This window comes from Pieris napi, chromosome Z (genome assembly GCF_905475465.1).
Source record: "Pieris napi chromosome Z, ilPieNapi1.2, whole genome shotgun sequence".
NCBI lineage: Eukaryota > Metazoa > Arthropoda > Insecta > Lepidoptera > Pieridae > Pieris > Pieris napi.
Genome location: NC_062259.1, coordinates 7,940,609 through 7,955,122, shown reverse-complemented (window position 1 = coordinate 7,955,122; position 14,514 = coordinate 7,940,609). Strand labels below are relative to the sequence as shown.

Below are 14,514 nucleotides of genomic sequence, written 5' to 3'. Positions count from 1 at the left end.
AATTTAATAATATTAAATTCCTGAAACTTCGCAAACAGAAAATGTGTAATATATGAAACGGTCAGCGGTAAAACTTTACCTCAAAGCAAATGAAATCGTGTCGATTCGCTTTGATTGATCTATGCCTATAGGGCATTTTTTATAAATGCGGTTTTGTCGAATGTATCGATACTATTAAACAAACTTGGCGTGTTTCGAATGGTTGTTTGCTTTTCACAACTGAAATGCTTCTTTCATGTGAGCATATTGAAATTCGAATTGGATGACTGAGAAGGTTTTTAATTTTCAAAAACATAGAATATTAAATTAATAAAATCTGTCAGCTCGGTAAACGTTGAAATTCAACGGCGTTATACTTTTCGCAGCTTGTGTCTGTTATGCAAAAACTCCTACTATTCTATGAATATTTATAAACTCACTTTCAGATATAACATATAATATTTGCGTGCGTTAAATATACTTTGCTGATGTGCATTTTGCAAATTTTTTAAGAAACACTTAGTATAATATTTCCTTAATATACTGCATATCTCTTGAAGCGATGCGAAAAACTATAAATAAATATGCGAAATATTTATATTGTGAATGTAAAACTTTGTCAATAGTAGTTTATAGTCGACACCCATTATATTATTTCGCACTCAATATTTTTATTGCATTTATAAAAAAATACTAGAAAAAGTTATATGATGGTGAAACATAAATCGGTTACATTCATATGTTTTTTCAGTTATCAGTGGACAATGTAGCGATGAGTACTCGAATAGAAAGTGGGGGAACTAGATACTTAGATTTGTCGGACACCTTTTACTTGGGAGGTATCGAGACGGACAAACGACAAAGAGCGTTCTCTAAGGGAGTAAAAGCAGCTGATTCAAGTATAATGGTGAGAATTTAAAGTATATCCTTAGATCATGTTAAGCTATGATGACGATATTATATGTGAAATGTATATTTTAAATTTTCGCAACTGGAAATTAGCTTTTAAACAACTCGTACGTGGTTGGTTTATTTTTGATTTAGACCAAGGTGTAGCCGAAAACTTGCTGAGCAAAACAATTATGTGTCGAATTAGAAGCCCCAAAACCTGATCCCCTTCTTACGTATAAAGAAAATATGTAATTAGGAAAGCAAAAGCGAAAATTCTGCCTTAATATAGGGAGAAAATCTTAGAAAAACCCATTTCGGACAGAGCTATGCTCGCGAAAATAGCCCAAGCCTTTTTAAGGCCTCACAAGTAGCGTCAAACATTGTTTTCGGGGACAACTCTGCTTTACAATCATAGTAGTTAAACCGAAGATTGTACTACTAATGTTTGCTTAAATCAAACATCGAACTTGGGCGCTGGTCAAGTAATCAAATAATAAGTTTCAGTTTTCGCTAAAACAAGTTAATTTCCAGGGTTGCATCAAGCCCATTGAAGTTGAAGACAAAATATTTGGTCTCCCAAACGCAGTGGTAACTTGTGGGGTGACACCAAAATGTGTTTGGTGGTATCCCTGCCACTCGAGTCCCAGTCCGCCTTGCGTGCCTAAAGCTATATGTGGACAACATGGTGTTGATCATTTTACTTGCAAATGTGATAATGAATTATGTATCAACCCGGATTACGCTGAAAAATATAAGGTAATGTATCTGTGTAATGAGTCTATTGCAAGAGTGCTTGAAAGTACCAACTAATGCCCCATTAGAAGACATGTACGTTTAGAGTCGCCATAAAATATCACTTAATACGTGAAATCGTGATCTGTGAATCAAAGGTAGTCCAGAAAGCAATGAACAAAGGAGATGAATTGCGTTCCGTCCGGTTTTAATTAATCAACAATATCTAAAGTCCAATACGCATTGACATCATGCGTCATATTTACAGCGTAAATACGCCAAATTTTATCGATAAATATATATATATTTTTTAATTATACAATTACCAGAAAGTTTTCTAAACATAATCTTTTCGAGGTATGTTTTTAAATCACAGTTTGTTAACCCCATATGCTTCAAGACTAAGTCGGTGTCCGGCGAAAAGTCGCGAAAACTATTATTGTACGATTTACGAGTATACGGCAGACATACGGCAAACAGGTTACGGTACGTCCGCTTGACCATCAGTCTAACGAATGTTGGTCTTGCGTCTTTCGTTTCACTCTCGCCCCTCAGTCTCTTAAAGCATAAAATTAAGTTTCTATATATAAACTCTTACAAACCGCATTTTCAGGTGTTCTCGAAATCGAGCAGTGAACTGGAACTCGTCGCTTTATACCCTTTAACTGTCCAAGAAGGGGGAGTTACAGTAATAACGACACAGAATATAGACGTTATTCTGGATCATCATAAATATGGAGTTCGACCTTCGGGCGTATTGTTACACGTAGCACAAAAACCTCAACATGGAAGAATAGCGGTCGATTTAACATCGCAAAGAATATCGCAATATACAAACTATATTGAAGGCGACAAGTCTAAACAGTTCTTTTCATTGTTGGATTTGTCGAGAGATAAGGTCATTTTATATTATTTTTAAGTTTATATTATTCCTGTGTAACATCATTTAATAAAATAGTCGAGTCATTTATTAATAAAAAATACTGCTAATACTAGTGAAGAACTATTTATTTGCATAGTTATAAAATCTTATATAGAATTATAAATATAGCATATTGCAATATGTTGAAGATTAAAGAGAAATAAATAGTCGTTCCCTAATATTTTTTATTTATATATGTCATCGTAAAATTGTAAACACCGTTAGATTGTAATCTATCTCGCGAGATTGTAAACTGTCGAAAGATTGTGAACCTCAACGAACTGCTTACAATTTAACGTATTATTTATATATATATTTATAATACATTTATTGGACAGATCCGGCGCATTAACAAACAAATATGGTGGCGCGGGGCATATTCCGTTCAACCAATTAGCGCGCGAGGTGCGATCCGTTTCACAATTTGACGGTTTCACTTCGATAGATTACAATCTACCGAATAATAATGCGTTAATTTGTAAGCTGTACGCTGAGGTTCACAATCTTTCGACAGTTTATAATCTCGCGAGATAGATTACAATCTAACGGTCTTTAAAATTTTACGTTAATTATATACAACACCTATACAGTCCTAGGGAGTCTTTAATTTTAACATCCATAGTTCCGACCTTCCAGCGCAGATTTTATATATTTAGTCAAATCACCTATCCTTATAACCAATGAAATGGTCGAAAATTATATAATATTTGAATATTTCAGGTTAGATACGTGCATGATGGTTCAGAAAATCACCAAGACGCGATAGTTCTAGAGATGGAACTTATCCCCGAAACTAAATTCACATTGCCTAGTTATCTTCAAGGACGTAATACGTTTGTTCTTCACGTTAATATAACTCCTGTCAATGATCCACCAGTACTCAATTTGCTTCCCGGAAAGGTTTTAAGACTAACTCAGGTATAACATTTTTTTTCATAGATTTTTTATCTGTTTTATACTGTAACTTTTTATTCAAATTAATTTGGCTTTGTTTCTCATTTTCAAGTCATACATTTTTTTTTAAGTTTGTGACGACAAAGTTTTGATAAAATTTTGAATTCTTTAAGAAAATATCTTTTGTTCTTCACATGTTTTGTACAGACACACTAATAAAGTTTAATAAAGTTATTAACAAGTATTGATATATTCACATATACATTAAAACAATTTATTAGAAGAAAATCAGTATTGCGCTGCTTAAGCACTGATTTATCTCACTTAACGTACTTTAATAACCCAATTGCACCAAAATAAATGTACTATGTACACGCATGTTGCATTCAACTATTTACATCAAGGAATGTATAATTCTAAGCAAAACCATTTTTATATATATTTGGTTTGTTTATTTCAGAGTGTTCGATGTGCTTCAATTAATTTGTATCGGTTGCTTTTGAGTAGTTGCATGTTTTTATTTGGCACGAGACATCAATGATAGTGCAGTGAGTATGATTACTAAAACTTTAGATGGTAAAGGGAGAAACCAGTTCAATGTTTAAAATAGAAACTACAGAGTAAGGAGCTCTAACGTACAATTCTTGCGCTCGATCGATTGGTTGGTGTCATAACTAAACTATACCCAGCACACAGACAACTAGACAACACCTATAAATTACTACTATATATATATATATAAATTCTATATTCTAAACATATTTATTTGATAGAATAGACCACAAACCATAATTATTACTTTTTACATTAAAAGAGGCAGTGCACTTTTAATATTAAATTTTGTATAAATTTTTAGTTTAATGTCAAATAAATAAACGTTAATAATTAGTATTGTACGGTTTTAAGTCGTATATAATTATATTGGATTCTCCCTTTAGTAGTTAAAATTAATAACAATACGTGACCCTTTAGTGATACATTCGCGTTGAATATAAATAAGCCTTATAATTTTTACAAAGTATTCCTCGTCAACAATCCTACCTAAATCACAAGATTAAACTGTTTCATAACTTGGCCACTAACCCGGCTTTTATACTCAAAATACTTATGGTCATTTTTATAAATGTTATTGTACAAATGATTATTTAGGTACAACGAGGCTTATCATACATTTACGACTGATAGTATTTGCAGGCTGTTTCTGTAGAATAAACTACGACCTGTAGTAAATACCCACAGTTAATTGGGTAACTAAAAACTAAAACTATACCTAAAAGCATGACTGCAAATATACAATTTTACATAATAGCTTGTCTAATATTTGATACGTGGGTAACACTGAAAATGTTTAGAACTGGCCAGTTAGAAACATTGCTAATGAAAACTTTTTTGAATTTCAATTTTAGAACTCTTTGGTAACCTAAGGGGTAGAATAGGGGTAATTGCATTCATTTGTCATTTGTTTTTGTGAATTGGCGGCAAATCTATAACTCTTGTTACACGTGAAAATGAACCTAACGCGAGAAAATTTTCGGTCAATGATGACTTTCGTTGTGGGCTTACTCAACAATAAAGCTACGATTAGCATTTGTTAATGAAGCCCCATCACGTGCCACTATTTACAATTGGTTTAACGAGTATAAGCGTGGACGTTGCAATCTCAATGATGATCCGCCTGAGGGACGTCCTTTAACAGCGACTACTGAACATAACATCAGTGCTGTGCGACGCATGATAGAGGAAGATAAGAGAGTGACCTATCAGCAGATACGGGCAAGCCTAGGCATTGGAATAAGTCGAGTTCAAAAAATATTACAGCCAACATTTAGGCGTCAGGAAGCTTTGTACCAGATGGATTCCCCATATTTTAACCGACGACCAGAAACACCTTCGCTTGGACTGGTGTCGCCAAATGTTAGATAAGTTCAATGGTGGTGACACAAATGCTGTATTTGAGATCGTCACAAGTGATGAAAGCTGGATATATTGCTACGAACCCGAAACCAAAAGAGAATTAGCTTAGTGGGTGTTTCCTTTCGAGGACGGCCAACTAAGGTAAAGAAAGGAAAAAAGATGAATTCTTTGTCCTCATTCTTTGGTCGGAAGGGTCATTTCGCGACAGTTGTGCTAGAAGATGGAAGGACAGTTACTGCAGACTGGTATGTCAATCGCTATTTGCTTGTTGTCTTGGAAAAATTCGACAGCAGCGCCCTCGATGCAAGATCCTCCTTCACACGGACTGTTGAATATTTGACTATGGCAGGTGTCGAGATAATGAGTCTTCCGCCATACAGTCCTGACCTGGCGCCCTGCGACTTTCATTTATTTCCAAGAACTAAAGATAAAGGTATTCGCTTTACGAGCCCTGAAGATGCGATGAAAGCGTACGACAATGTCATAGAAGAGACCCCTAAGGAAGAATGGGCCCACTGCTTTTCTCAGTGGTTCCATCGAATGCGACGATGTGTAGAGAGGAACGGAGATTACTTCGAAAAACAATAAAAGTATTGGTAACTTTCTACATTAAGCCGTTTTTCATTTTCTAAACATTTTCAGTGTTACCTAGGTATAGTCGTGTGGATAGTGAAAATTAATGCTTATTTAAGAATGCGGCTGGTCTGTCATGTCTAAATACTCGGCCTTGTTTGATTTATGTATATTTTTACTAGGGTAGGCCGTTCATGGAAATTTTAATTACTATACATTTGGTTTTGTAATTTTTATAAAAGCTGTTGACTACCTAAATGAATAAAAGTAAATCGTATTGAAAATTCAATTCGCAAGTGATTGGCAATTTAAAAAATATATACTAGATATAGGTTCTCATGTAGACGCACATGACAAATTTTAATTATATAGTAATGGTAAGTAAAGAAAGATAAAATGATAATTTTTATATTTTATCGATTTTTATTTTTATAATAACATACCATTTAACTACATACTAATACTTGGCGCCTTATCTTAATATATACGTAAATGCACAGTTACCGTTTTTACAGGGTACGAGAAAAGTAATAACTTCGGAAATATTAAAAGCTGAAGATCCCGACACACCACCTGTAGACTTATTATATACTATTATTCACGGAAAAAGCGAATCGAGCAGGTAATATATATGTGGTAATAATTATGAAAACAAAAATACTGCATTTAATGCTTTTGTGTGAAAGTCGCGTTGTTTGCGAAAATTGTCACTTTATAATCTGTTTTTTTATTATTGGACAATTCACACCAATTGACCGAGTCCCATGTTAAGCTGGTGAAGCTTGTGTTATGGGTACTAGGCAACGGCTATACATACATATTATAGATAGATAGACATATAAATACATATTTAAACACCCAAGACCTAAGCACAACACCAAATGCTCATCACATCGATGTTTGTCTCAGCCGGGATCGAACCCGGGACCCTTGGATTACTAACCACTAGACCAATAAGCCATCCGCCGTTTTAATTACAACAATCCTATTGCCAATAATATAATATAGGTTAGGAGGTCCTAGGTACGGTAAAAATTGTTTTGATTGAAACAGATCCATTTGGGAGTCAAGTGTCGTTGGTCTATTTATGAGTTTGTTTTTAGTGGTCACATAGAAATGTCTGGACAGCCGGTGGATTCCTTTACACAGCAAGATATAGATTCGGGCATCATTTCCTTTGTCCATGGGACGACGAGCGATAAACAACTCAATAAAACCTCTCTTCGACTGACCTTACAGGTATTATTAAAAACAAAATCGGTTATATCTTAGTAATCTTTATATATTATATAATTCTTCTGTGAGTGTGTATGTCACTGAACTTCTCTCAAACGACTGGACCGATTTTGATGAAATTTTTTGTTCAAGGGGATCTGGGAATGGTTTAGATTCACAAATCAGCCCGCCAGATGGCGCTGCAGTCGGTACTTTCATACTTTGCTTTACTAATCGCTTGAAATATCATGCAGGACAACGTCTGTCGGGTCCACAAGTGTAATTATAAATTTGAACTGAGTTACGTCTTTTTTGGAATTTGACAAGTTTTGAGGATCCCAAGTGCGAATCTAAACTTATGCTCACAAATTTAATGTAACTAAAAGTTATATCATATATGATCTTATATTTCGACTTAGAACACACATCAACATCTGTTCAGTAGTTTGTGGGATTATATTAACGCACTTAAGGTACTTATAATATACATAGGACCTAGGTCGATTTATTTTTTGAAATTTTATAGGTATCCGATGGAATCGAAACGAGTGGCCCAGGCGTTCTCCGAATATCGATTGTGCCTTTACAAGTAAGGCTTATAAACAACACGGGACTGCAATTAGTTCATAATTCGTATGCAATAATAAGTGCTGATAATCTCACATTTACCACAAACGCTGACGAAACGAATGTACAAGTCAAGTGAGTGTTATATGTATTTATTTAGCATTATCTACCTGAAATTTTAATTTCGTCAGTAATTGAAATATTGAATCAGGTTTGTCCGTTAACAAGAGAAATGTTAAATGCGATCCGATTTATTATTCTTTGTAAGCCATTTTGATTCCATTTTCCTATAAAATAAAAAGCCTTAATTGCTGTGCATGCTAAATAAAAATTAAATATGCCGAAAGTTAGATAATATTTAGTCCCTATCTATATTTAATATATATCGGCAAACGTTTATTTATTTATTTACATCGTGTACCTTTGGCATAGGCCATCTATCAATTTATCCAATCTTGGCACATCTAGCCGTTTGAATCTACTTTGGACCCGTAACTTTTTTATATTTATCCAATCTTGGCATCTCTAGCCGTTTGAATCTACTTTGGACCCGTTACTTTTTTATATTCCTCCCATCTACTTATCTGCTTGCCTTCCTTTCGTTTACCACTTCGTGGGTTCTTCTTCTTTTCTCTCATTTCTCTTCTCCACTCTAGTTTTCGGTATTGGTGTATGCAACTTTAAATTTTGTTTTTATTTTAATATCGCTTAATTTTATTTTATCTTTCCATTTTACTCCTGTGGAACTTCTTACCCCTTCTACTATGTTATATAATTTATTAATTAAATATATTATAATAATTAAATACCTTTTCAGATACGATATAGTGAAGCCGCCTCAATTTGGCGTTGTCGAACGTCTAAGAGTTTTGGACGGGACATGGCAGACCGTCGATTCATTTACAAGTGAAATGGTAATGTTTGGGCGAGTGAGATATATGCATCTCTTGGGAAGCCCTACTCATGATGAATTTAAGGTATGTTTTTAATAAAAAATAATCTAGCTAACGTCTAACGTTTTAAAGTTCAAAGAAATCTATTGTTTTTATAGTTTTTCAATAATAAATATCTTATACTTGGAACATTGATATACAAAAAATCCAAGATGTACACTCAACGTCTAAAAAACGTCCTCAAAAAATGAGCACAACATTCTAAATTGTGCGCTCATTTCAAATAGTCTCGCGTCTAATAAGTGGAGTCGATGTTATTTATTTGTTTTTTTTTATAAATAAATTTATGTACTTTTGAACTTTTTTGTGTGTAACAATATATAAAAAAAACTACATTTATTAATATACATTATTTACATATATCAAGTTGTTTTCAAAGTGAGATTGCTTTAATAATAATTTGTTTTAATTTTCAGTTTAAAGCCTCAGTTGGATCCATACGAACGAACACATTATACGATTTTCGATTGACTTTTATTAAACTCGAACTATATCAAACGACAAACGAGGAATTACTTCTCAATAACACCCGGGAAGCATTTATATCATCACAGCATTTGAAATTCCAAACAAGACCGCTTTCATTGTCCGGAGATAGAATAACCTTCACATTATTAAAACCACCCAAATATGGGATTCTGCATTTGTCTTCTGGCACACATCACTTACAAATATATAGTACTTTTACACAACAAAACATTAACAGTGATCAGTTATGGTATAGACTTCACAGGCGAGCCTATTCCCATATACAGGATGAATTCACTTTTATGGTAGGAGCGGCTGAGTGTGAAAATATCACAGGTGTTATGACGATACGGCACATTCCGGGCCCATCACCTTCCGATCGCACTGGAAGGTTCCACACGACTCTAGAAAGATTACAAGTCATGGAAGGGTCTAGAATGGCGATACCAGCCACTCATCTCAATTTCCGAACTGATTCCATTACAAATCTCGTGTTTAACATAACTCATCTTCCGAAACACGGTAAAATAGAAGTTATTAGTGAAAACTTGAAGATACTTAGAGATAACACAACGTATTTCACGTTAGTGGAACTAAATGCGGATAGAGTTTACTATGCACACGATGATTCCGAGAGTCGACATGATTCGTTCCACTTCATGGCTTTAAGTCCCGAACCGGAAGACTTTCAATATGTTGGAGTGTTTCATATTGATATCATTTTAAAGAATGACAACAGTCCAGTAAGAATGAATGAGAATGTGTTCCATATAGTTCACGGGGGAGCGCGGTTAATAACGTCACGCGACTTGAGTTACACTGACTCGGATCTAGATACAAAGCTATCAGATATAACCTATACGGTTCAAAGGTTTACTAAGGACCCGCCGAATGGTGGTGTGTTCAGAGCCGACAACCCCTCTGAACAAATAGCGCAGTTCACGCAAGATGACATAAATAAAAATCTCATATTATTCAAGCATCAGGGGAAAGAGAATGGGAAGCTGACGTTTTGGGTGTCCGATGGTTTGTTTGATGTCAATGGTAATTTAGAAGTGCAAGCGTCACCGCCATTTATAAGGATGTTCCCTTCGAATGGGTCGATTGTTGAAAATGGCAAGGCAGTTGTTATTTCTACTAGAGATATGGAAGTAAGTACTATCTGATATATTAGTGTGGTACAACTGACATGTATAAATGTCTTTAAGCATAATGGAACCAAAAAAATACTTTTTAATATTGGTAATTTGTTTACCAAAATATTTTTTTTAATGTTAAAACACAACAAGTACAAGTGTGAAATACAAAATTATTTTTAATTCCTGAAGTTGTTAGAGCAATTATGAAATTTTTTTTGAAGTGAAACTTCTTTATCGGGGTTGGAAAAAATTTAGTGTAACATTTTTTTGTTACGCGTCACGTTTATCGGTTACGAGGCATGTTCCTTTTTGAAGTCAAACTTCTTTATCGGCGTTGGAAAAAAATTTACCGTCACATTATTTATTATTCGACAGTTAATATTTTAATGACAATTAAATTCATTAAATTCCTAACATATCATCCTTTTTCCCTCCCTCTAAGTCTCGGAAATCTAAACTTTTAGATTTGTATAAATATGAACAACACTTCAAGATTAGTTTGCCACTGAAGTTTCACTTCTGACTTTTTTTTTAGGTGGACACAAATATGAATTGCTTGGAAGAGGACATTCGTTATGAAATAATTCAACAGCCGAAACATGGGTCTATAGAAGTTGGCGAAGGACAGGGAGCTATAACATTTACACAACTGGATGTGGCAGCTGGTAGAGTATCTTACAGGCACAGAGAACCCAAAATGCCCACAGATGCGTTTAGGTCTGTATTTCATCTACAAATAACGTGCCTACATTCTAGCCTGAACATTTAACACAGTACTCATACTATGCTGGCCTTGTCCAATTAGTAATTTATTCGTATAAAACGCACGTTTCTCAGAGATTTTCATAGAAAAAATCATCTACTCGTTACACTTACGAGTAGTACTGTAAATGCCTGACTGTTAGTTGTAGCTGTTTTAAAATAATTATTTATAATTTGTTAGTTTGTTAGTTCAATAATACTAAAATAAATGATTCTGAAAATTTGTTCCTAAACGTAAAATTCTATTTTTTTATTTAATTAAAGGATTAAATACTATCAAATGCTAGTTTCTGCTATGTGATAAAATATTCACGCTGCAATATACTAAAAGAAATGTATGTAAAAGGGTTTAGCCTAATTTTATCGTCCTATTTTTAGATTTAAGGTTATGTGCCTGGAAGCATGGGGAGAAGGTATTTACCCGATAAAAATATACCCTTCAAGCTATTGGGAACCATTACAAGTATTGATGATCCGACCGTTAGTGGTTGAAGAATCGACGAGCGTGAATATAACAAGAGACATTTTGGAGGTTTGTATTGTAAAGCATAAACCGTCTTACCTTAAGTCAAGTCACCATTTTTTTATGCAAAAGTTAACGAGAGTGACAAGCACAAAACATCCATTGCTACTTAAGGCTTATAGACATTTATAAATGGGCAAGGTGTTATAGGGAAACATTAGTATGTTATATTTGTATTATAGTTAATTGTTACTTTGTTAAATAATGTTTGCAACTAACAAACTATAATAAGTTTTATGAAATAGGACGTTTTCTATCTACGTCTTATACCTACATACTGTTTTCGTTAATTAATTAAATAGTATTTAGTCACAATTAGCAAATATCACGAGTGATAACAATAAACGATCACGGCTCTTTGAGGCTCATTGTAGTTTAAGCGTTAATAAATAAAATCTAAAGTTTTTAATACGAATCAGTTCTATAAATCTTAGTTTAGTAAAATTATGGGTAAACAATAACTCCATTTCAGGTAATGCATCCTCAAATTGAACCATCAAACATAGTTTACAAAGTCTCGGAAGGACCGTACTACGGATGGCTTGAGGTTACAAACACACCAAACAGTCTCGAACTCGAAAACTACGAAGAGCCCATACACTCAACTATGTTCGACCAGTCTATTATAAACGCAAACCGACTGGTCTATGTACAGTCCGGCGTAAACCGAACACGGGACAAAATCAAAATGGACGTCACCAACGGAATCGTTTGGCTCAAGTCTTTGGAATTGATGGTCGTAATAATTCCAGAACATTTCTATGTAATGGCGGAAAATATAAGTGTTGTGGAGGGGGATGTTGTTAGTATTAAACAGGATATGTTTAAGACGGTCACTGAGTATTATAAAGGGAAGGTTGTATCGTATAAAGTGGTTGAGAAACCTAAATTCGGAAAGATCAATTTGGGCGATCAAGAGCTGAGTTTGCTTCCGGTTTTGAAACTTAATACTGGGAATATACAGGTAATATTTATATCAAAGTTTTTATGAAATATTTAATGACGTGTTTTATTGATCAGATTTTACCGAAATCGAAGTCTTCTAAGCTACAGCCACTTTTGGATGTGTATGATAAAATATTTCTTGATTAGAAAATTAATTGAAACATTTATTGAAATTGGAAATTTTTGGAATCCCAAATGGGCACAACGCATTTCCAAGTCGGTTTTTTGATAATTCTTGTAATTGTTCCCAATATAACGACGCTGGTGGTGAATATATGACAAAAAGATTTTTGTAAAATATGATTATTTCCGTCTAAAATTAATATTAAAAAACTAAGTCGGATTATATCTATCCATACCAAAACCTCTTACTATTAAGCAGATATATTTTTACAATTTTTTATGTAAATTAATTGTAATACAGTATGTGAACGATGGGTCAGAAGAATCGTTGGATTCAATGAAATTGGTGGCAGTAACTGAGAACGGAAAGGAAAGTGAAGTTTTCCGTGTTATGATCAACATAGTACCCGTTAACGATGAAACTCCTATAGTGGCTGCCAACACTGGTCTTTGTGTGTGGGAAGGCGGCACTTTCACCTTCACAAGAAATGAGTTATGTGAGTATGATTTATCTTAATATATATAAATCTCGTGTCACAATGTTTGTCCTCAATGGACTCCTAAACTACCGAACCGATATCAATCAAATTTGCACACCATGTGCAGTTCGATCCAACTTGAGAGATAGGATAGTTTAAATCTCAAATTATAGTCGCAATTTTAATTTATTGCTAATTATTTGTCTGTTATTATTTGACAGTCACAAATCACAAATCTAACAGATGGCGCCGCGCTGTGTTGAAACTACCAACGTTTCACATAAGATACTATTTAACATCTGTAACAAAAACCTTAGCCACAGCAACGCTTGGCCGAGTCTACTAGTATATATATATATATATTAGTATCAATCGCTTATACTGGGAATAAATAAGGCGCAACTGCGTTTCTCTGTAAATACAAAAGATTTATTTACAAATTATTCACTCACCTGTAAATACAAAAGAAACAACATTTAAAGCCTATATTCAAGGTTTTATGAAGTAAAATAATATAATGAAAAAATTAAAATATCTTACATATATTATGTCAAGTGACATAAATTAAACATCGTCGATCAGACGGCAAAGACAACATTACAAAAGAGTTTATATAAAATACAATATAGACAAGAGTTTGTATAGGAAAATAAATTATGTTTTCCTTACATATATATATATCTCTTTTATACTTAATCTTGTATTGCGTTGTATTTTACTTGACTTAAATAAATGTATCTGTATGTATATGTGTGATATTGTTGCAATTAAATTATATTTGAGTATGAAGATATATTATAATTATAGGCTTAGGGAATAGTCAAAATCTTCAGTAAGTTTTGAGATATGATATACATTTCTTTACTTATCATACACTGAGGACGGATTCCAAAACGTCATATCTTAAGTCTCTACAAAACCCTTTTGAGACTTAATTCATGAAAAAAACAATCCTTAACGTATTTTGTACTACTGCTTATATTTCTTTATTTTTTTTCTCGAACTCGTAGATTTATAGCAATTATTATATTTCAGATGTAAACGATGTCGACACGCCATTAGAGAACGTAACGATTCGTGTTGTCGACATTGTATCGGGTTATATTGCGATACGGGGTAACCTCGAAACTCCTGTCTATCACTTCACACAGAGCGATATAGACAGTCGTAAAGTCATTTTTGTTCATACAAGTAAGTAATATTACTATTATTTTACAATCCGGTTACACCCCTAATGGATAGAGTCTGGCTAATGAATAAAGATAATTGAATTATTTGAAAACTTTAGGATGGCAACACAGAATGTCATTGAATTTCTTAGGTTAGTATGATTTATTGTCTTGATACTTCATGCAATTACTCATTTTTATTTCTATTACATATTTTTTCCGAATAATTAACAGGTATAACAGCCTAAACTTTGTTTTATTTGATA

At 33.7% G+C, this 14,514-nt stretch overlaps 1 protein-coding gene across 1 annotated transcript in view; it reads left to right on the top strand.

The window, feature by feature from the left end:
- Positions 1-14,514, top strand: part of LOC125062362 (chondroitin sulfate proteoglycan 4) — a 29,116-nt gene that overhangs the window by 6,902 nt on the left and 7,700 nt on the right. Inside the window, exons 7-20 of the mRNA XM_047668233.1 lie at positions 731-886; positions 1,402-1,626; positions 2,216-2,500; positions 3,245-3,442; positions 6,421-6,527; positions 7,009-7,144; positions 7,647-7,822; positions 8,505-8,664; positions 9,057-10,259; positions 10,783-10,964; positions 11,388-11,541; positions 12,005-12,496; positions 12,902-13,097; positions 14,115-14,270. Coding sequence (XP_047524189.1) covers positions 731-886; positions 1,402-1,626; positions 2,216-2,500; positions 3,245-3,442; positions 6,421-6,527; positions 7,009-7,144; positions 7,647-7,822; positions 8,505-8,664; positions 9,057-10,259; positions 10,783-10,964; positions 11,388-11,541; positions 12,005-12,496; positions 12,902-13,097; positions 14,115-14,270 — 3,826 coding nt within the window. The remainder of the gene's footprint in view (positions 1-730; positions 887-1,401; positions 1,627-2,215; positions 2,501-3,244; positions 3,443-6,420; positions 6,528-7,008; positions 7,145-7,646; positions 7,823-8,504; positions 8,665-9,056; positions 10,260-10,782; positions 10,965-11,387; positions 11,542-12,004; positions 12,497-12,901; positions 13,098-14,114; positions 14,271-14,514) is intronic.